General features: G+C 39.3%; 1 protein-coding gene across 2 annotated transcripts in view; it reads left to right on the forward strand.

Annotated features, from left to right (window-relative positions):
• PDGFRL (platelet derived growth factor receptor like) overlaps positions 1 to 24562 on the forward strand; it is a 601289-nt gene extending 576727 nt beyond the window's left edge. For both annotated transcript variants that reach the window (XM_044062414.1, XM_044062415.1), the window contains one exon: positions 23479 to 24562. In XM_044062414.1, the coding sequence (XP_043918349.1) occupies positions 23479 to 23667 (189 nt within the window). In that variant the 3' untranslated portion in view covers positions 23668 to 24562. The remainder of the gene's footprint in view (positions 1 to 23478) is intronic.
• Positions 24563 to 24888: the final 326 nt, after the last annotated feature.

Below are 24888 nucleotides of genomic sequence, written 5' to 3' on the forward strand. Positions count from 1 at the left end.
TGAAGTGCATTATAATACATGCATAAACCCAGTTTACCCTACAATGTATTTACAAATATTTGCATGACACAAATTAGAGATGATTACCCATATTAACCTATAGCAACAAAGTAGTGTCTAAACATTAACACGTTCTTCTCTTGTTGCTAGAGAAGTAAAATAATTGTGTATTAGCTCTTTCATGCTTCTGACACATTTGCAACTAGAAACAATGTTCTGTTTCATGCACGTTTTCTTTCTGCACATACTAAATGCTTGCAGCACAGACATTGTGTCTGCTAAAAAACGCACTGTTGTCATGTACCTTGATGAATCAGAATTGACACATCCTTCTAAGTTGGGAGTTGCTGATTGAAGGCTTAGTGTCTGTTATTCTAAAAGTGTATTAGTTCTGGTTTAAGCACTTGGGCGGCCATGGTGGTGCAGTGGTTAGCATTGTCGCCTCACAGCAAGAGGTTCTTCAGTTCGATCCTCGGCTGGGGAGCCTTCTGTGCGGAGTCTGCATGTCCTCCCTGTGGTCGCGTGGGTTTCCTCCGGGTGCTCTGGTTTCCTCCCACATCCCAAAGACATGCACTAGGTGGATTGAACACTCTAAATTGCCCCTAGTTGTGAGTGTGTGTGTGTGTGTGTGCCTTATGTGGAAGGTTGGGTGCCGGGCTGGCAACTCGACACTGTAAAACTCCACTGCCAGTCATGAGCAGACAGGTGATCCACTGTGGCGACCCCTAATTGGGAAAAGCCGGAAGAAGAAGTTCAGGTTTAAGCACTTGAGCTTTGGGCCAGTTATTTTACATTAAGAAGGTGTGGTCTGCACTCTTGTGGGAGGAGAAGGTATATTCTGCCCTTCTGAGCTGGGAGTTTCTGGTTAAAGGCTTATTGTGCCTGCTTATTTAAACTGTTTCTTTCTGAAATTGGTACGCCTTGTTTGCTGTAGCATAGACTAAATTCAGACCTGCTGAATCTAGCTTTATTTGTATAACTTGAGCACTAATCCAAGCCATCTTTTTTTGGAGAAGGTTCCCCTGCATCCTAGTGGTGGGAGTGTGCAGTTAGAACTTGTCTGATCGAAGACTGCTGGAACAGGGCACAGTTTTTAGCTTTTTATTGGTTAATTGGTTAATTTGTTTAAATCGGTTTGCTTTGCTACTGTTATATTAAAAAAAAAAAAAATATATATATATATATATATATATATATATATATATATATATATATATATATATATATATATATATATATATATATATATATATATATATATATATATATATATATATATATATATATATATATATATATATATATATATATATATATATATATATATACACTTTATGCATCGCCGCTTAGCTAGGGTTAAAGTATTCCCGGCGCCATAAAGTCTGCTCTTCAAATTTTCCCTTAGAACAAGCCAGTTTTTTAGTTTTAGCACTAAAATCTGTTTCTTTGAGCTCAGCACTTGTTCAGAACTCGTTGTAAGCACTAAATAAGCTACAAATTACCACAGCACTCAACTTTCCTCACTTGTCTATAGGAAAACAGTTTTTAGTACTTAATAAATAAGCACCTATCCAGGCATGTCTAAGGGTCAGCTCCCGGTGTTTTTTCCTGTCTACCTAATGAATCTGGGCAACTTGGGGCAATGCACCAATTGCCTCATGTACACCTACAACCCTCTCCTCCTACCACCCAACACTACAACCTGTGAGAGATGCACTTATATAGCCAAACTGGAAGCAAAGCTCTCTTCACCCAAGACTGGACTAGACAGTCAAGAAGAGAAGGTAAACACTTGCACCACACCACACTCATCACATAGTCCCTCAAAACCTACACCACCAAAACACACACATAGAAACACGAAACACATACCTACATTCACAGAGGGTCTCATTAAAAATCTGCTCAAGCAACAGAGACCTTCAAAGCAGAAATGCAAGCAACCTCCACCCCCCAACACAACCCAAATGACACATAGCCCACAAACTCAGTGTGCCACTCAACCACAGCCCATAAGGCATAACAACGTACCCAACACTCTAATCATAGGTGACTCTATAGTCAGGCACACTGATGTTCCACTCACCAGGCTAAACAAGGAGAAAGTTACTGTCAGCTGCCTGTCAGGTGCCAGGATCTGCCACATAACACACGCAGTCAGGTCACTCCACAACAAGTATAAATATGACTCTGTCATTGTCCATGTTGGTGTGAATGACCTGAGATGTACCTCCCTGGACTACATGAAAAGAGACATGGAGGAGCTCTCCGATCTTGTAGCCCAGGCAGGTATGACCCCAGCCCTGAGCAGCATCCTGCCATCACCCAGAATTATACCACAGTACAAGGACAAAATGATTTGTACTAGAAATACGCAAATTTGGGTTCCCATTGTAGTTCCCGTTACCCAACATTAATTGTAAATTGCGTTTTCTAGTATAAAGTTTAAAGTCCAGTAATAAGGACCCTAAATCAGTAGCATGAGTTGGAATGAATGTAAGTCCTTTTGCAAATATTTCAACTAATAGAGGGTCGATAGTGTATTTGGTAAAGTTGTAAATTTTAAAATCTCTGCTTTTATTCATTACAACTTTACAAGAGGGGTTGTTTGAACTGGACCTTTGCCCACTAGCTAGACACTGCATTGAAAACCCTAACCACAGTTTCAAATTTAAGGCCATCGACTCAGTTGAGATGAATAGTAGAGGAGAGGCTTCTACACTTATGTCGACGAAGAAATTAAAAGGGACTTTGACTTCCAAAGATACCATTTTGAATATAACAGGACTTTACTGTCAAAAACTAGGGACACTAAAATTAGGAAAATTAACAGAGACCGGAGGGACTATGCAAATGGATCAGCTTACCCAGACCCACCCCCTTCACAAATATGGAATGCCCCTAGAGGTTTTAATACCACAAGGGGTACATCTGATAATAGTAATGGCAATCAAAATGAGGGTTTACCAGGGTCTAGAAACCGAGGGGCACTAAATGAGAATGAAGCCCACCAAATTTGCGTATTTCTAGTACATTTAATCCCCCTTTACATCCGTCCATTTTACTATTTGAAAGAATGTGCAAAATGGACTTTAAGGCTTTTATTAACCGTCAACACAAGTCTGAATTAAGGACCAATTTGAACAAGAACGAACGAGAAGCCCTAAGCAACTTTAGACTTTTACCAGTCCGCCTCATGAAACCTGACAAAGGAGGTGGACTGGTTATTATGCACAAAATGGACTATAAGGAAAGAATGGGGAAGATACTTGAAAGCAACGCATATATTAAAGTGAGCCTGAACGAATTGAACATAGCATACAACCGTATCAGAATGTTCCTGAATGATATGTTCATTGACTCACTCATCGACCTTGACATGTTTAACTATTTGTCAGTGTTATCACCTAGACTACCTGTACTTTTTGGAATACCTAAAATTCGCAAGAATCAAGGAGATCCACCTATGCGCCCCTTAGTGGACGCTCGACAATCGATCACCTATTCTTGTGCTAAGGTGATAGATGACATTCTGAAGAGATTTGTGGCCCTGGAACCTCAGATTTGCAAAGATTCTTGGACATTTTTGATGAGTATTAACTCTTTAGCTTATAATGAGCACTTTTGTTTTTTAACAGTGGATGTTTGCAATCTATACATGGTGATCCCACAAACCTTGGGAATAGAATGGGTTATCGACCATATGAGATTTAAAGGGGCAGAACATTCAGAACTGAGGCTGGTGGAGGAATTGCTAGGTATAACACTGTCCAACAACTATATTACCTTTGAAAAATAATTTTTCAGACAGCAGATTGGTGTAGCTATGGGGTCCCCTTGTGAAGCTAGTTTCGCCAATTTAGTCATGGCTAAATGGGAAAAAGACACCATTTTTGATAACCCTGGACTAAATGAGTGTATTTATTATTACACCCGCTTTTAGATGACATTTTTATGATTATTAAACGGGGCGTTGAACTAGCTTCTGAAATTTTGGAGCAGTTTAATAGGTCCACCACCTTTTTCAGGTTTACTAGTAACTTTCACATAGATTCTATGAGCTTCTTGGATGTTGAACTATCTAAAGATAGAGCCCAGAAAAAATACCTAGCAAGGATTTTCCAAAAGAGTACTTACTCTAACTCATTCTTGCATTCTTACACTACACTAGTTTTCACCCGCTGCACCAGAAGAGGAGTGTAGTGAAGGGCCAACTGGTACGAGCGGCCAGGATGACTAAGGAGGATGACCACTTCTTTGAGGAATGTGAACTTTTGAAGTCCGTGTTCCTCAAGAGGGGGTACACCATTGAGTTGATTGCTGACCTTATAAGGGAGGTGAGTAGTAAAAGGGCCTCTGGCCACTTCAGACCCATCCTCTCCCAATGATGGACAGCAGTCCACACTTTGGAAACCAACGTCTCAGTAGAGATAGAACTGAGTAACCCCGTAGTTAGGAATGGTACTGGACCACAAAGGGAGAAAAATTGTTTGAGATTCGTGACTACATTCTCTTTAGATTATGAAGCCCTGATCACAATACTGGGCAAAAACTGGCAGTTGTTACTGTCCAATAGGGATATACAAGGAAATTTGGGAGATAAACTGCTGGTCACCTGGAAAAAAGGAAGGAACCTAAGAAAACTTACTGAAAGTAGTAACAGCACTTTTAGAGGCACTCAGGGGCATTTAAATGCGAGGCATGTTACCAGTGTCCACACATTGCTACAGGGTCAAAATTCATTATTAGGGGGCGAGACTATTTCCTGAAGAACAAGTTTAACTGTAACTCCAAAGCCTTAGTCTATGTAGCATTATGTCAGTGCTGCCCTAGTTTTTATGTAGACAAGACTGATCGTAAGTTTAAGGAAAGGATTTACGAACATGTTTATTACTTTAACAAAAGGAAAATGGAGAGCCCACTGGCTAGACACTGCATTGAAAACCCTAACCACAGTTTAAATTTAAGGCCATCAACTCAACTGAGATGAATAGTAGAGGAGAGGCTTCTACACTTATGTTGGAGAAATTGGAACTTTTGTGGCAGCTTAGACTCAATGTATGCTTTCTGCCTGGTTTGAATGAAATGACTTCTATTCTGTGTGTGCTAAAATTAAAGAGCCTTAAGATATAGTAGCTGTACATACATTATTTTTGTTGGATGGTTAAATAATAGATGCTCATTAGCCCTAGGGATGTTATAATTGCTAAATTACACCCACCTTTTACAGGTTAAAAGAAACGTTACACAACACAGGTTTTTTTATGAAAAGACTACTACTTCCAAGGGTCCCTGAACATTAGCTATAAGTAAAGTGAACTGACTACGATTTTAATTAATACTATTTAATTTACAACATGTTCCGTTACAAGATAACAGAACTTTGTTTTTTTTATAAAACTAAGGCACTCATTTTACCTAATGACTTAACAACAACAAACTGTCTGACTTCAGTATTTTAGGATTATGCCTTTAAATTATGTGACTGTGCTCGATTGGCTTAACTGTATTAACAAGTATGAGTCACTAGGATAGTACTTAAACTTGTTTTTTTCTTTCTGAGCACTATTGTCTGAAGAAGTCAGGAGAAGTGTTTCCTAACGAAAAGCGCTTTACACTTTGTGATTCGGAATTTGTGCAGCCAGATCATTTTTAACTTTTTATTGCTTGGCAGTTACCAGAGTGTGCACTGGACTACTGATTGCTGTAAGCTTGTTTTACTTAGCTATTAATCCTTGTTGGACTTTGCAGTTTATGACCAGTGACAAGTGGAGTACCACAGGGTTCAGTCTTGGGTCCTCTCCTGTTTGGTATCTACTTCTCTGAAGTACAGACTAACACAGAATGTCTTTGGCTAATGATGTTTGCAGATGACTGCAAACTAGGAGCCATAATCAAAACTCCTAATGATGTCGGCATCCTACAAAAGGGCCTCACTGAGACAGATGCCTGGTGTCAAAGCCATGGCCTCAAGCTCAATGCCAAAAAGTTCATTGTCATCCTCTTTGGTACAGAGTCTGTACCCATGAGCTACCACATAGGTGGCAGTCTACTTAACACCGAAAGTGTGATAAGAGACCTTGGGACACAGGTGGACAGTTGTCTCACCTTTGATAATCACATCGCCAAAGTAGTCAGGAAATCCTTCTACATGGCACACCTCTTCACAAAAGGTTTCTCATCCAGGAAAAAAGAGGTCATTGTTCCTCCCTACTCGTCACTCATTAGACCCATTATAGAGTACAATGCCCCTTTTGGTATGTACCTCACAAGACATCTATAACAACTGGAAAGGCTGCAGAAATACCTCACAAAGAGGATTATCGGCCTCAAACAAATGCCCTATGCAGACCGTCTCAAAAAACTCCAGCTTTACTCCGTCGCATATCGCCAACTCAGAGGTGATGTCTGCCTAACATACAAAGCTATGTCAAACACAGAGCTGTTGGACATGCTCCACTTAAAGAAATCCCAATCCCTCCGAGCTACACACTCTAGGGACCTAAACCTTGTCACTACAATAAACAGAACATGCTGGAGGGATTGATTCCTGTCCCAGAGATTTCTCATACTCTGGAACAAACTACCTATCTATATCAAACAAAGCTCCTCATTAGCACTCTTTAAGAAAAATCTTGATGACTGGATGGGAAATAAGAAATTCACCCCGGGGATCACCTCTGTGGCTCTGCTCGACAGGAGCACAGGAAAATAATTTTCTTGGGTGGCGAAAGCCAGGGTACCTTTTTGGTTAGGCTTATATAGGCCCTAGGGCCAATAGCCCAGTACCTACCTGTGAACCTATGAACAGACAGAACATTTAGTCAAATGTTCGAGTATGTCTTGAGTATATTGCAAAATCATCCTGTGTCAGCCTGACTTGTAGTTTCAGTTAGGAAATACAAACATACAAAATCCATTTCAAAGAGACAGTTGCATGTTACATCTCACACAGAAGTAGTATTCTGATCATCAATATGTAATACCATTCACTGGCATATGGCATATGCATCCTGAGCAAAGGTACTATGGCAAGATGCATTAAGACTAGGTGTGCAGAAAGTTTTGCATGATGCAAATGCTATGGATGGCCATGATAGGTTTATGCAACAGATGTGGTGATGGGAAATTGATATAGTATTCTGTGCAAAGAACATGGCATGGGACAATGCCAAGTACAAGCACACGCTCACCACAGGTAGTGGGATGCCAGTCCAGAAATGATTTACAGAAGTGGAGGAGTTCCTGTTCGCCCAAACTGGTGATGGAGAATGGATCTTCATACCTGGGATAAATTGAATGTGGGAGATGGTCTAGCAAAGATCACAGGGCCCGCCTTAGATGAACTGGCACCCTAGGTGAAGGGCTCCATGCTGTTCCATCCACATTACCTGGTGCCACACTGATCTTTCCTAATCCTGGCCTGCCCACATCATCCAGATTACTTTTTGTTCCTCCTTTTTTTCATGTTTTGTTTTACTCTTCACTTTTTTTTCCTGCATTCATTTATTCAGTCATTCAGCACATCTTAATTAGGAAGACTACACTCTTATATCCCTAGAAGAAGTAACCATAATAAGCTGTATGTTTGGGGGTGAAAGGCCCTCTAAAGCCATGAGGGTTCTAGATACTCTAAGGTGTATTTCAGAGTTTTTTTTTTAAACTTTTCATATAGTGATGACCTGAATAAAAATCATGATCAACAAAAGAAATTCAGTCCTTTATCCTTTCAACTCACCTTAACTGTTGGGAAAGTAAATTAATTAAACTAGGGTCTGGGACCACTGGGTACGCAGAATAATGGGGTTATAGATTCTTTGCAGTACATTTTATGGCTTCCCCCACCCTTTTGATCCAATGGTAGGCTGAACAAAAATTACGACTAAGGAAAAACAATTCAGTTTTTTTATTGCAGGGAGGAAGTAAGTTGTATGCAAGCTTAATGTTCAAAGCTGACAAAATAGTAGTTCACAATCAACTAAGAGGGCAAATGCTTGTGTTTGTTTGTATTTATTTTCTAGGGTAATGCACTGATCTCCATGGACCCTTTTCAGATTTAGCCCAGGAGAGGTGTCTGGTTAAGTGACTTGCTCAGAATCACACAGTTAGGCAATGTGGACTGAGGGAATCAAACCTTGCACTACTGAACCACAGAAAATAGCTCATTAACAGCTCCTTAATTCTTTAAGCCAACTGCCAGACTTCTAAATCATATCTGGAAATAGTACCTGGTTCGCAAACAAACCCTTCCTTACCCTCCCCTAAAAGATAGCAACCTATATATGCATCTGATGTTTGATTGTAGGGAACTGAAAAATAATTGCAATAAAATTTTCAACTTTCTACTAGTAATTAGTACACTGCTCATATGCAAGTTATAATGACCTTCTGTGCACACCTTTGAAGTTTGGGAGGAATGTTAGAGGAATCTGTTCACTCATAGCCTCACTTCAGGCTTTGTCCCTACAAAGTGGCGCACTGCTACAGTCATCCCTCTCCATAAAGGAGGAGTGACTACAGACCCTGGAAATTATTGCCCCATTAGACTGATGAGTCTGATATGTAAGGCTATGAAGCGTATCATCATGGATCTAAATAACAAGGATATAGGGATCTAGAAACTCTAGATCCCACACAATTTGGTTTTGTGAAAAGTAGATCATGCCTGTACAACCTGGTTGACTTCTTTGAGTCAGTCACCAGAGCAGTGGATGAAGGTAAGGCAGTTTATACAGCCTACCTTGATCTGGCCAAAGTCTTTGATACCATTCCTCACTCAGGAATTATTGATAAACTCACCAAACTAGGCATCAACCTCTATATCGTTAGGTCAGTTGCATATTGGCTCAGAGATAGAACACACAGTATGAAAGTAGCGGAGTCAGACATCCTACAGAAAGACCTCACTGAGGCCAATGACTGCTCTTGAAACCATGGCCTTAAGCTTAATGCCAAAAATGTGTCATCATCCCCTTTGGGAAAAACTCAGTTCCCACTAATTATCACATCGATGGGAGCCCACTGACCACTGAAGGTGTTATAAGAGATCTGGGGACACAGGTTGACAGCAATCTTATCTTCGACCACCACATTGCCACTGTGGTCAGAAAGTCCTTCTATGTGGCACTTCTCATTACCAAGGGTTTTGCATCCAGGAAGAAAGAGGTCATCATTTCTCTCTACTCTTTCCTCATTAGACCAATCATAGAATATAATTCCCCATTTGGCATGTACCTCACTAGATACCTGCAACAGCTGGAGAGGCCACAAAAGTACCTCATGAAGAGGATCCTAGGCCTTAAACATCATCCCTCACTCAGCAATGATAGATAGACTCACTAAACTAGGCATAAACCCCTATGTAATAAGATGGGTTGCCAACTGGCTCACTGATAGAACCCACACTGTGAAAGTAGTGGACTCCAAATCCGACTACCAACAAGTTACAAGTGGTGTCCCACAGGGATCGATCCTAGGTCCTCTCCTGTTTGGCATCTACTTCTCTGAAGTTCAAGCCAACACAAAGGGACTCTGGCTGACCAAGTTCACAGATGATTGCAAACTAGGAGCCATTATTGATTCTCCAGCTGATGTAGATATTCTATAAAAAGGCCTCACTGACACCAATGACTGGTGCCAAAACCATAGCCTTAAGCTCAGTGCCAAAAAGTGCATTGTCATTCCCGTTGGGAAAAATTCAGTGCTCATGAACTACCACATAGGCAGTAGTCCACTAAACACCGAAGGTGTGATAAGAGACCTGGGGACACAGGTTGACAGCACCTCTCCTTTGATAACCACTTTGCCACTGTAGTCAGAAAGTCCTTCTATGTGGCACATCTCATTACCTCATTACAAAAGGTTTCTCATCCAGGAAGAAAGAGGTCATAATCCATCTCTACTCATCCTTCATTAGACCTATTATAGAATACAACGCCCATTTGGTATGTACCTCACTAGACACCTAAAACAACTGGAAAGGCCACAAAAATACCTCACTAAAAGGATCCTAGGCCTTAGATACATGCCCTATATGGACAGACTAAAAAAATAAAGCTATACTCTGTCTCTTATCACCTACTTAGAGGCGATCTCTGCTTGACCTACAAAGCCATGTCTGACCCAGAGCTGCTAGATATGCTACACCTAAAGAAATCCCAATCCCTCCGTGCCACACGCTCCAGGGACCTTAACCTCATTACCACAATAGACAGAACATGCTGGAGGGACAGGTTCCTAACCCAGAGACTTCCCATACTCTGGAACAAACTTCCCATTCACGTCAATCAGAGCACTTCACTGGCCCTTTTTAAGAGAAATCTTGATGAGTGGGTGGGCAATAGGAAGTTCACCCCCGGGATCACTTCAGTGGCCTTGCTTGACAGGCCCACTGGGAACTAACTTTGGGTGGCAGGATGCCAGGGAATCTTCTTAGGCTTGGCTTATATAGGCTCAAGGGCCATTAGGCTAGTACACACCTATGAACCTACGAACCTGTGTCCTACACGGACAGACTCAAAAAACTCCAGCTATTCTCTGTCTCATATCATCTACTAAGAGGTGATCTCTGCTTGACTTACAAAGCCATGTCTGACCCAGTTCTGTTAGAAATGCTACATGTAAAGAAATCCCAATCCCTCCTCACCACATGCTGGAGGGAACAGGTTCATAACTCAGGGACTGCCCATGCTCTGGAATAGACTTCCCATATATGTCGAGCAGAGCACCTCACTAGCCCTCTTCAAGAGAAATCTTGACGAGTAGATGGGAAATAGAAAGTTCACCTCGGGGATCACTCCAGTGACTGTACTTGATAGAGGCACTGGGAACTAACGACGGGTGGCACAATGCCAGGGCACTCCTATGGGCTAGGCTTGTCAAGGCCCCAGGGCCATTAGCCTAGTACACGCCTATGGACCTATAAACCTATGAATAATCATCATATTGTCCCCAACCCAACACAAGATAGTGACCTGTGCACACCTCTGAGGTTAGGTAGAAAAATTAAAGAAATAATGACATAATCCACAGTGACTTTCTGTGTGCATCTCTAAGTAGCAATGGTTTCAGACTAGGTGGTTTTCCGGAGTTGGTATGTTTATTTAGGAGGGAGTGTGTGGCCTCCTGCAAAAAATAGTTTCCAGTTTTTTTTTTTTTTTTTTTTTGTGCTTTGTGGTTCAGTCTAAAAAGATTGTTCTTTTTTGTTCACTCTTATGAGCATTCAATTTTTGATGGGAAAGTCAAATAGATAAGATAGATAGTAACCATCTGAAATATCAGGACTCAGAATGCCAAGTCCTGAAATGTGAAGACTGAATGACCGAAAATCTTGGAATATTCCCTTTTCTCCTTGAGGCATTTCAATCTTGGAGTTCGTATATGTAGGTTTGTGAGTGCAGGGGGGCTTACCAAATGCATAAACAATTTTAAAAGGGAAGAGCAATATTCAATATCTGCTCTTCTCATGTATTTTTGGTCCTTTTTTGAGGTTTTTCGGGACTCGTATATTACACATTTTCAGCAAATGACATGAAAGAAAACTATTTTATTTAACCTAGTCCCATATTTAGCAAAACAAGGTCTTATAAGATCATGGAGCTATATTTCTTGGCTCTTCAGAAGCATTTGGCAGTGTTAATTACCAGCTGCTGTCTTTTCTATGGTTTGATATATAAAGAAAACACCTGGGTGGAAAACAAAAGTTAAGTAGCATCCAGTGCCGGTGCTAGATTATTTTGTGCCCTAGGCAAAACTTATTAGTGTGCCCCTTGCTTTACAACAACACAAGCCCTATTTATCTTAACTGCCCCTACAAAACGATATTAGGTTAGAAAAACATGTCATCCTTAAACGGCTCCCTAGAACACACTTCAGGCCTAGTATCTCTTTGACTCCTGCCAGGATATTAAATTAAAAAAATATAATAATAACAACAGTAAAGAAAGTCGTCAACAGCCCCCAAAACACACACACTGCCTAACCTTACCTACTACTAGTATCTGGGTGATCATGCCAGGAGTGATAGAAAATCACAAACTGCCCCCAAAACAGCCAGCCCACCGCAGATTTCATCTTCTACTATGATCTGGTTGACCCTGCCAAACTCCAGGCCCAGGATGTTAAAAACAAAGAACAAATATGTAACCAGTCCACATTTTCATTTTAAACAGTATCTGGTTGATTCTGCCAAAAATAATAAATAATTAAATACATAAATTATTTGGTCAACCCTGCCAGGAAAAAAAAAATTACAGAAAATATCTGGTTGACCCTGCCAGGAAAAAAATGCAATATGTAGTATCTGGTTGGCCCTGCCAGGAAAAAAAATGCAATAAGTATATCTAGTTGGCCCTGCTGAAAAATAAAAAAACAGTCAGAAGAACCCATTATTTTCTTTCACACTTAACCTGAACTATCTGCTGTCATTGTGGTCTGTGGATTCGTTTTCAATTAGCAGTAATAAAATTCACCCACGACTCGGAAGAATACTCCACTGCTGCTCTCTCACTCAGGCTTGTTGCTTAACCCAATGCAAAGAGCGGGAAGAAAGTACAAGAGCAATAGGACTAATCAGCAGCCATGTCATGTATGTGACTGCTGACTAAACAGTCCAATCGGTCTCTGATTCCTGCAGTCGCTAGTTAATCTGGACTGTTTTTTAAAGCAGTCTAGCAATGGTGCTTTTTTTTTTTTTTTTTTTTGTTAAAGCAGAATTCGAGCACGCATGCACACTGCTCTGAGTTCCGCGAATACTCGCTACAAGCCGCCCAGCTGCGCCCCTTCATGATCTGCGCCCTAGGCGAATGCCTAATTCACCTTAATGGTGGCACTGGTCTGGTAGCATCCAATGCTAGTGGTATAGAGGATTAAAGCCTTGATTACTAACAGGTGACGAGTTTGACTGGTGGCTCAGGCACTTAAGAGCACTAGCAAAGATGATAGGTGGGCCATTCGGAGGGGAACGGAGGGTGGTGTTGGCCATACACTTTGATATTATCCCTCAGAGAAGTGGGGAAGACAAAGATGGTAGCCTGCAGGTGTGTGTTAAGCTAACTGTGCCACCAATGCGTAGGGTGGTAACCTTTGTAAAAGAGCATACAGAAGTATGCTCTCACGGTGATGTAGTTCACTCATACCGACTCACATGGAGTGGGGTTAAGCTAACTACCATAGCATGCAACCTGTGATCTGTGTTCAAAAGATCTTATCAATGGTTAATAAAATGATTCCTTTACTCCTCACTGCACTTTCCTCAGTTCCTTAGAATGACCTGTTTTCCAAAAGAAGTTGCACTGTAATTGTATGTATTACACACAGGTGCACATTCTCCAGAAACATCAGATCAGTATGCAGTGTGTATGGAAGAGAGGAGATCTTTGATAGTGTACACTGGGAAAATATTTTTTAGTGCCTTCATTCTTAGGTTTTGGAGTGAAGTCCTTGAGGGTAGCCAAGATGATATGCAAATAATTGTCTCCCTCCTGTCATGATCAAAACTGATATGGTACCGATATCTTCCCATATGAGTAGTTACCACTGGTGTCTCCCCAGTGATTGGTCCTAGAACCATTCCTCTTTGGTATCTACCTCTCTGACATGAAAGTTCAACACAAAGGACTGGTGATTGATGAAATTTGCTGATGACCGTAAACTTGGAGCTGTGATAAATACCCTAACTGATCTTCAGACTGTGTAAGAGGGCGTAGCACACACTAACAAGTGGTGCTTGGACTATGTCCTCAAATTAAATGCCAAGAAGTGCAGCGTTGTGTTTTTTGCCAAACCTGGCACCCATGCTGTTATCACATACATGATCCCCCCCACCCCCATAAAAACTGAGTCAGTCAGTAGGAACATGGGCACTTTTGGTGACAATCAACTACCTTTTGACCACTATTTGTCCACAGATGTTAGGAGATCCATGTATATAGCTAAACGAATCACCAGGGGTACATCTTCTAGATCCAAGGAAGTTATCATTCCCCCTTTACTACTCCCTTATTAAGCCTATAATAGAATACAATGTCCCTTTCATGTGTCCTTATCCAAACCCATGACCCACACAGTATTTCCTTACCAAGACAATCAAGGGCATGTCTGCCATGAGTTACCCTGACTGTCTTGAACTGCTCTCACTCTTTTCCATTTTATGTTCATGTTTGAGATGGAACTTCTACCTAGCCAACAGAACCTCAAAGAATCTGTCCCTATGCAACCTCCTACACATCCACAAAACTAATGGCACCCTAAAACAATCCTCAAGAGGTGTAAAATTCCACCAAAATGTAAATAGAACCTGCTGCAACGATAGATATCTTTTATGAAATATGCTTCCGCAGATGAAAAGTATAGCAGCTCTCTGACCCGTTTGTAGGTACAACCTGAACAACAAGATGGGAAATAGTAAATACATCCCCTGGTCTGGCTATTCAAGCCCTTATGGAAAAGGTACAAAACCAGGTGCAAAGTACATCATTTGTTGTGGGTCTATTAATTTATTCCTGGATTAGTTTATTTTGGGATCATGTGACTAGGTTACAAATGGGCCACCAGATCAACAGTCTGTTCTGAACCTGTGAACCTATCCATGTCTTCCATTGTAAATGCAAGTGTTTTTTTGCATTTAATTTTAATATAAAAGCAAATTATTTTATATTGTCTTACAACGTGTGTGTATGTAACACAAGAAACACTGCCTATGGCCTCTTATATAGGTTCTCTGCCATCTCATTTACATGATCCCAGAGATGGATAAAAATAACATTGCTAAGTTGTCTGTTCTAGTTGTGTTATTGTTCATGTTGCTTATATACGACTTATACAAGGATGCTTGTTATATAAGATTGCATGTGATGGCAGCGACTTGCTCTTCATAAGAATCCAATGCACCAAAAACATATCATTTGCACAACTTTAGTACTTCACATTATATCTGAAATAAATTAACATAAAATAGGGTTATTGGAAGCACTAACAAAACTCATATGTTACCCAGATCTAGACCAGGCATGACAAAAGTATCCTGTTCTCTTGATTCCCAGTTTTCTCAAAGAACCATCATGGAAAGTAACTGTTGATATTTTTTTTATTTTTTATTTTTTTAGCCTGGCAAGTTAATTGATCCTTGTGGACTCTTTTCAGCCACCACCATGCTCAAAATGGCAATAGTATCATAGTAGCTGTAATATATATTTCACAGCATCATTCATATAACATGTTTTTTAGCAGTGGGGGAAAGTGGAGAGCTCTGAAAACAACCTCACACAGTCACAGAGAGAGTATGCACACCAGCATAAAAACTACACAAAAAAAGAGTAAGTGAATAATGATATTCGCATCATATGATGAATTATGTGAATAATCATGTGAATAATGTGAATAATGATACTCACATCGTGTGAATAATCATGTAAATCATGTGAATGTGAATAATCATGTGAATAATATTCACATCATGTGAATAGTGTGAATAATGATATTCACATCGTGTGAATAATCATGTAAATCATGTGAATATTATTCGCATTATGTGAATAATCATGTGAATAATATTCATATCATGTGAATAGTGTGAATAATGATACTCACATCGTGTGAATAATCATGTAAATCATGTGAATGTGAATAATCATGTGAATAATATTCACATCATGTGAATAGTGTGAATAATGATATTCGCATCATGAAGGCAGACAAAAGTGGCACTGTGGTCATCATGGAGTCTTCTACTTACAATGAGTCCATTAATAGATTATTATAAGAATCAGTGAATACCATCAAGAGAGATTTTACAAACATTGACATTCATCTCTTTGATTTGCTTTGCAAGGATGAGATAGATCATGAGACTTATGGTTTTTTAAGGCTTGATCAAGTAAAGATGGCCCATTTTTTGGAACCCCAAAATACACAAGCACCACAGCCATCCTCCTTTTAGACCCATAGTTGCAGCTGATTTTTATAAAATGGGACCTATTTCCATCTTTCCTGACTATTGGCTTGATCCAATTGTTCAAAAGTCACAATTCTATCTCAAGGAGTCATGGCACCTCCTTGAATTGTACAATAAGGTGGAGAATTGTAATGACCAGTGTCTTTTTGTGTCCATTAACGTTGTATCGTTGTACACCTGTATCTATCAACAAACAGGTGTAGAAGTAGTAAGGGGATATCTCACTGAGAACAACAAATTTGGAGGCAGTGTGATCAACACTTTTTGTGAATTGCTTGAAACTGTTCTTAGCAACAATTTTTTTTTGAATTTCAGAGAAAGTTCTACAGGCAGATGACTGATGTGGCCATGGGTGCCAGAGTGGCCCCTGTATTTGCTAATTTAGTTATTGCCTCCTGGGAGCATGCATACACCACTACACATTCATATTACAAGAACATTGTGTTTTTTAAATGGTTTATTGATTTGTTTTTCATTTGGCAAGGTACAACAGAAGAATTTAATATGTTTTTTGAATATTTGAATACTAGTAGAGTTTTTGAAGTTTATGGTCAGTGGGATGGACAAAATTATAAATTACCTTGATATTGACCTGTCAATTGATGTTCTCAATGCTTTGCCTTATAGTAAGATTTATAGAAAAGACACTTTTGTTAACAACTATTTACATCATGCTATCTTGCACCCCTTCCATATGAAGAGAGGGGTAATCAAAGGCCAGTTTATAAGGTTGAGTAGACTAGACTCACAAGTGAGGACACTGTATTTGCTTTAGAAGTTGAACAACTAAAAAGTATGCTCATCAGTAGAGGGTATCCAGAGATGCTGGTGGTATGTATTATAAAAGAAGTACTTGAGGTGAGAACAGGCAAAGCCAAGCCCATCCTTAGAAGTATCAACCTTAATGTGAGTCCACCATCAGTACATAGATCTAGCCAACCTTCTGATGTGAAACACATGAGAGCATTTCCTTTGCCCATTTCCACAGATTTGGCAGTCATCAGAAAAAACATCCAGGGCAACTGGAAGATCATTTAAGTAACACAGAAATGACCAAAGTATTAGGAGAAGCACCTTCCTTCACTTACAAGAGACTTCCAACATGAAGAACATGCTTAAGAGAGTTATGTCTCCTTGTTCTGGTGGCACTTCCACATTTGGTACCTTCAAATGTGATGAATGAAAATATTGTACAGCAGACTCTCAATAATCCAAACTAACTGAGGCCTAGGGTAGTTTGGATAATCAAACTGTTTGGATATCAAACATACATTGGACCAGATTAAAAATGTCTAAAATCTTGTTTTTTCTACATGCAGGGAATACACTTTTCAACCATTCAGCAATTCCAGTGGATAATAAAGAATATTTTTCACACATGAGCAGGTTACAAGCTCAAAAAACATGCATATTTACCTATTCAGATTTATGAGTTTTCCCACCCGAAATCTTTGGAAGGCTGCGTTCGTTTTACTGATGTTTTGGATAATCGACATTCAGATAATTCACGCTCTACTGTAGATACATAAGTAACTTCACCAGTGTTTTTGTACATGGTACTGACAATATTGTCATTGCCAGAGGCAGATACAGTTGTAACTCCTGTGGTATCATTTACCTGGCTAAATGTGAAACACATGAAAGTTTTTATATTGGGAAAACTGTACGATGCCAAAAACACCTCCGCTGGCTTTACAATGAAGGGCTGCCCTACTACAAATACCAAACCTCAAAGGTATGAAAAGATAAAACACAAGATGTTGTTGTATATCTAAAAGACCACTCATAGTTGAACCAGGACAAAATATTTAATAACACGAATCCACAAACATGAACAGAACTGGGATTGAGCGCGCTTTCGTCAAAGTCAAATAAAACTTCATCAGAATCCATTGTTTAACAGAATCAAGTGTCTTAAATACTCTACTAATTAATTAGTATATTGAATAATGACTGCATTATTAACAAACCAATGAATTTCACTTGCATTCACCCAACAAAGACTCACTTTACATTTTAGTATACAGTTTACTAAACTATATAATGAAATATATTTTAAGTATAAACCAATATTTGTATCTAAATATGTATATATGTATAAATACTTGTAAAACAAGTCCTTTAATAAAAAATAAAAAATAAAAAATAAAATATAAAATAAAACCTTAGTTCAAAAAGGAACAAATACATATAAACATATAAACATATAAACATATATATATATTTATGAAAGATGTATTTGTTCCTTTTTGAACTAAGGTTTTATTTTATTTTTTATTTTTTATTTTTTATTTTTTATTAAAGGACTTGTTTTACAAGTATTTATACATATATACATATTTAGATACAAATATTGGTTTATACTTAAAATATATTTCATTATATAGTTTAGTAAACTGTATATTAAAATGTAAAGTGAGTCTTTGTTACAAGAGTTAATTGGGTGAATGCAAGTGAAATTCATTGGTTTGTTAATAATGCAGTCATTATTCAATATACTAATTAATTAGTAGAGTATTTAAGACACTTGATTCTGTTAAACAATGGATTCTGATGAAGTTTTATTTGACTTTGACGAAAGCGCGCTCAATCCCAGTTCTGTTCATGTTTGTGGATTCGTGTTATTAAATATTTTGTCCTGGTTCAACTACAAGTGGTCTTTTGGATATACAACAACATCTTGTGTTTTATATTTTCGTACCTTTGAGGTTTGGTATTTGTAGGAGGGCAGCCCTTCATTGTAAAGCCAGCGGAGGTGTTTTTGGCATCGTACAGTGATATTGGGAAAACTGTCAGAAAACTTTCTAAATGCATCTATGAGCATACACTAGCCATCAGGAAAAAAGATTCCAACAATGTGTTAGCCAAAGCACTCTTTGGTGTGCAACCATTTTAGGAAAGGCAACATTTTCATTTTAGATCAAGTGAAATTTGAAGGATTCTGTGGAAATTTTAATGTTCTGCTTGAATGCTGTGAGGCAGAATGGCCGATTAGGCTTGGAGCCGATAAGAAACTAGGACTCAATTCTGCACCACCTCCAGCAAGAACTAGCTTCGCCATTGAGCACCATGTTTAACCACAGCCTAACTACAGGCTTCATTCCAGCAGAGTGCAGAACTGCCATTGTCATTCCTTTGCACAAAGGTGGTACTACTACTGACCTGGGAAGCTATCACCCCATCAGCTTGACAAGTCAGATCTGTAATGTCATGGAGCTTATTATTATGGATCTCATAAACAAGGACATAGGAAATCTCCAAGCACTCGACCCCACCCAGTTCGGTTTTTGTCAGGAGCAGATCTTGCCTTTTGAATCTAGCTGACTTCTTTGAGACTGTTACCAAGGCCCTGGATGATGGAAAGTCAGTACATACAGCTTACCTTGCCCTGGCCAAGGTCTGTGACACAATCCCCCACTCGGGCATCATCAAAAAGCTAACACAACTTGGTGTTGATCCCTATTTAGTCAGATGGGTGGCTACATGGCTCACAGATAGGACCCACAAGGTCAAAATAGGTGCTGCTACCTCTGCCACAGACCTGTCACTGGTAGTGTTCCCCAGGGATCTGTCCTGGGTCCCCTACTTTTTGGCATATACTTCTCAGAGGTCCAGGCAAAGACAAAGGGCCTGTGGCTGACCAAGTTTGCAGATGACTGTAGGTTGGGTGCTGTCATTGACTCCCCATTTGATGTTACTGCAAGAGGGTCTCTCAGTTACAAATAACTGGTGCCAAAGATATGGCCTTAAGTTAAATGCAAAAAAAATGTATTATCGTACCATTCGACAAAAACACAGCCCCTTCTGATTACCACATCAATGGCAACCTCCTAAGCACGCAACCTGTGGTGAGAGACCTGGGTACTCAGGTGGACAAAAATCTCACATTCAACCATCATGTGGTGGCGGTGGTCAGAAAAGCCTTTTACTTGGTTCATCCTATAAGTAAAGGGATTGCATCAATAAAAAAGGAGGTTATTACCTCTCTGTACTCCGCCCTTATTAGAACTATGATTGAGTAGAATGCCCCATTTGGTATGTACCTCTCCAAACACCTGAACCAACTGGAAAGGCCGCAGAAGTACCTCACAAAGAGATGAGAATCCATGGCCTCCAACACCTATCCTATGCGGACAAACTTAAATCACTATCACTCTACTCTGTATCATACAGATTTCTCAGAGGTGATCTGTGTCTTGCCTACAAGGCAATATTGAACCCTGCCCTACTAGAGATGCTCCATATCTGTAAGTCTAACTCCTCGCCATTACCCACTTGATAGTCCTAAACTCAATATGTGACATCAACAAAACCTGCTGGAGAGACAGATTTGTCTCCCAGAGGCTGCCCCATCTCTGGAATAGACTTCCCATACATGTCAAACAGAGTACCTCACTGGCCCTCTTCAAACGCAACCTTGATGAGTGGATGGGAAACCATAAATTTGTCCAAAGGGTTCCACCTTTATCCCACATTGACAGGGGTGACAGCTGATGACTGAGGTTTCTTTTTTGGGGATAAACTTTCGGCTAGGCTTGTAAGGGCCCCAGGGCCATTAGCCTAGTAACCTCTTATGATCCTATGCTGAATACATTAATCTCAAATGTTTTCTTTTAGCACAAAGATTGCATTTTTGAGTAGCCATTTTAGATACTTTATTTTAGGGTGATTTTCCACCTCATTGAGAGATGATTAGTGTTAAATATCTTGGTTTTATCAAAGTGCATTTCACAGTTTAATGGTTTACTAAGGTGAACATATGCCTTTAAAAAAAATTGCTAGGTTGAAACAGTGTTTTACTGGGTAGTCAGACTAGTCACGTGAGTCTTGGTGGAATTTGTAAATTGACTTACATATACTTCACTTTATTAGGTTTTTTGAAGAAGTTCTGATTCAGTTAAAGGAACAAAAGTGCTAAAACATTTGTGTGTCAGAGGTGGCTATTCTTGTAATTGTGTTTTTTTGGCATTTTTTGTTTATCATTTAATGCTAGTTTGAGTTTTAAGTGGTGTTCAGGACTGAACCCTCGGCCTGGAGGCGTAAAGCAAGCTCAGTAAGCTGCTGTGCTACTTGACGTATACGTTATCACTGTTGTCCCCAGCAGTAAGATAAATATCAGTGAAGATGTGTCGATCTTAACATATATCAGAAAGCTGCATTTTTTTACTGACCGAAGTACCTTTTTTCTTCAAAGGTATGCATTGCCCTAGGAGAAAGAATGACTAACGCCATGAATGTTTGAACTTTGTCAGTCATTAGATGAACATATAACAATATATAGCACTAGTTTTTGTAGAGTAACAACTGCTTTCTACATTATCTGCAGGTTTGTCAACAGATCCCCCACAACACCTGACTCAGACTCCTTGCATTCATTATTTGCATGGTTATAACCTGTTAAAATGTATTTTGTATGAGTTACTTCCATGCAGAATGTAGCTGGTAAATGTTACATCAGTCCTAGGAATATTATGCAGTGTCAAATCTGCATGGAGGATATTTCATCTTGCTTTTTATCTCCCAAATCAGAATAATGACTTCCCCACTAACTACCATTTTGGAAAAGCTTTTCACAGACAGCTGTTTCATGTTAACGGTTGTATGAATGTACTCTTTGATGTCTTCTAATTTTCATACAGGGCTGGACTTTCCTAATCTGCAAGGTGGGCTGCATATTACCTGATTGTCACTGTCCTCTGCGGGTGCTTGCTCTGAGTATGGGGCCTGTAATTCTCATTTTCTGTGTGACTGTGGGGGAATACAAACAAAGTATGAGGCTGCATTTCTATGGCATGTTCCCCTCACTCTGAGGTACTGATCTCATAGTAATCATAAGAATCCTAGGAAGATTCAAGGCAACGGGCTTTGCCACCATTACACTTTGCTTTACCCAACCTAGACTGTAGCTTCCTTTTCAGAGAGCTAACCCAGTCAATCCCTGAGGTGAATTTATGAATACCTATCCAGTTATCCAGGCTCCGTTTGAAGGAAGATGGTGAATCACAACACATGATCTGCAGATGGAGTCTGTTCCAGAAGTGGAGAGGCAGTAAGGGATGAATCTGTCTCTCCAGCTTATTTTGTAATCTACTTGAAGAAGATTTAGATCCCTGGATCTTGGATTTGTGAGACTGTTTGACTTGTGAAAGTACAAGAGATCCAGGTTTCTTGTCGCACAGCAGACAAGGCATAAGTCTCCTTTAAGGAGTCTCTACATTTTGAAGAATTCTGGTAGGTTAGCTTTTTCAAGCCCAAGATCTTCTAAATATATAGATGTACAAGCACACGCACACACACACACACACACACACACACACACACACACACACACACACACACACACACACACACACACACACACACAGCATTGTTATGTCTTTGTAACATATCAGGCTAGGTATGATGGTTAGTACATAGCTGGCAGCAAAAGGTGATTTAGAGTCTTTGCATATTATTCCTCACCAAGTTGCTAGATAAGGTTTCATGTAACAGTCCATGCCCTGGCTGAAGTCACTGTAGCAGTATTCTTAACATAAGGGTTTTTGTCCAATGACATCTGGCAAGAGTACCAAAGCTTTACCTTTTTGAGGGCATGCATCCGACACATGACCTAAGCTGGTATGCTTTGGGGTATATAGGTGGAAGTGCACATGATTTCCTCAAACTATTAAGCTGCCAGCCTGAACACAGGTTGTGCAACCTTCAGACTGATCTGCGTTAGGCCATTGGTACCGTGGCTTCACTTGTTTTGTTTTCAGATATGTGCCCCACTGGGGAACCTTCTTTTTTGTATTTTAACTATGTTGTATAACTTTTGTTAGCTGTTAGCTAGGAGGGATAATTGTGAGTGTGGCAGGTAGATGCCATACAAGGATTTGCACACTAATTATTCCAAGAACCCTTAGGTCTAGGGTTTCTTCCCTTAACATGTTCCTTGAAACGCAATGTCTGAAATGCCTGGCCCAAGCAAAGATGGCGAAATCCCCAGCACCCGACATTGCTCTTGTACTTTCTGCCTGTCAATAAAGCAGGAGGCAAGGAATAATGATGACTATTCTCCCCTTTGCCTTTGTAATGCTGGCATTATTTAGAGGTTTAAAAGCCCAGTCCCCAACTATTATATCACTACCATTGTTTTAGTAGGTGAGGGAGATTAATATTAAGTAGGAAATGGCATGGGACTATCACAGCCTGATTCTGTAAAGGTCAACAATTCAAAAAGTTGACTTTGCAACTTTAGCTCTACTAAAGTGCCCATTTGTCATTTCCTGAGAAGGACACTCAGTTCATTATCTCACATTTTTCTTGAAACAAAACTTGAAGACTTCTTTGTAAATTAACTACCATTTGCTTCCCATTACTTTCATAGAAGTTTAATTAATGCCTATAATCACATGCCTTTTAAATCTGATATACTTAAGTAATCAGACCAAGATTTTTAGATACAAAATGAATTCAAACCATTTTTCTGTAAGAGCTAATTTACTGCAGTTTTTGAAACTATTGTATTCTTTGTTTTGAAACAGGATGAAAGACCTGTCACTATTCAAGAAAGCTCAAGATTAATCAACCGAGGAACTGTACACACTACCAGAATGTCTCAGAGCATCATTATTGTTCAAGATTTTGAAACTATAGACACTGGAGACTACATGTGTACAGCTTCAAATCCACTTGGAGAAACAACAGTTGCAGTCCGTGTTGATTCTTACTAAATTTAAAGTTGCTGTGCAGAGTATAACTAACTTGAAAAACATATCTAGCAAGTCCTATTTTCTTGGTGCGTACTTATAAAGAGTGGGGGTGGGTGGAGGGGTTCTTTTAGCAGATGACCCCATTTGTTTACATCTTTTCCTTAGTTTGTCAAGGTTTCATCTCATATGGAAACAAATTTGGCATCACTCCCACTCAGCTTAATTCTTTAAAAAAGAGTAAAATTATTTTTAATTAAAATATATACTATATATATATATTTGTACAGTATATGTCACAGTATATGCATTTAAGTCATGGAAATGTGTGACTTGGTGCTTTTTAACTGTATGTTCACAGTATTTTTACAATAGGATTTAGTTTTGTAAATTTAGTAGTATGCTGCAAAATGGCAACATCATGATAATTTACTTTATTATGCTTTTTAAATATTAATATACAAAATGTTTTCTTTTACTGCAGGTTGGTATACAAAATGTCTTCTTTTACTGCAGGCTGGTAATATGTCGTTCTCTTTCTCTCACTATTTGTATCTCTCATAATCTTCCTTTTTAGTGGGCTGTCACCAATATGCAGTTTGCCATAAATCAAGTCAATATTTAATATGTCTGTCCTGATTGTACATTTTATTCCCATCTGTTTTCGTCATTGTGTTAATGAAGCAAAACACAGTAAGTACACTTTAGAAACATAGGATGCAGTTTTATGAGAAATGGTATCTGTGCTTTTACCAAAATGTGTGACACTCTGAAGCCCCTTCTTCAATTTCCTGCTCTCACTGTCAGTTTTTCATCAACACTTTAATGTACATATTAGTTTGGTTTTCATATATGCATAAAGGTGTACCTTCAATTGGTCCGAATTCTATAAATAAAATTAATATGCTAAATAACTTGATAATGATTAGTGGTGTACTTTTTTCCTAATATAGAAATAAATGTAATCAACTGGCATCTATACATGAAGAGGGTCTCTTTAATGTAGATATGCACACCAGCTTCTGTTCCATTTCACACCACTAGATAGGTGTCAACAACTTGATTTGGTTGATGTTAGTTGCCAAAAGGGTAGCGTACAAGCTAGAAATTCATAAGATGGAAGAATGGGAGACATGAAAGTGTTCCATTTTATATATTCACCCAACCAACCATCTCGCTACATGCTGCAATACTGAAGCTGCAGGAGAGCACTGGGTGGGGGTGTTGTACCTCTCAGGTGACATC

The sequence above is a fragment of the Protopterus annectens genome, chromosome 2.part1, assembly GCF_019279795.1.
Source record: "Protopterus annectens isolate FY-2018-M chromosome 2.part1, PAN1.0, whole genome shotgun sequence".
Classification (NCBI taxonomy): domain Eukaryota; kingdom Metazoa; phylum Chordata; order Ceratodontiformes; family Protopteridae; genus Protopterus; species Protopterus annectens.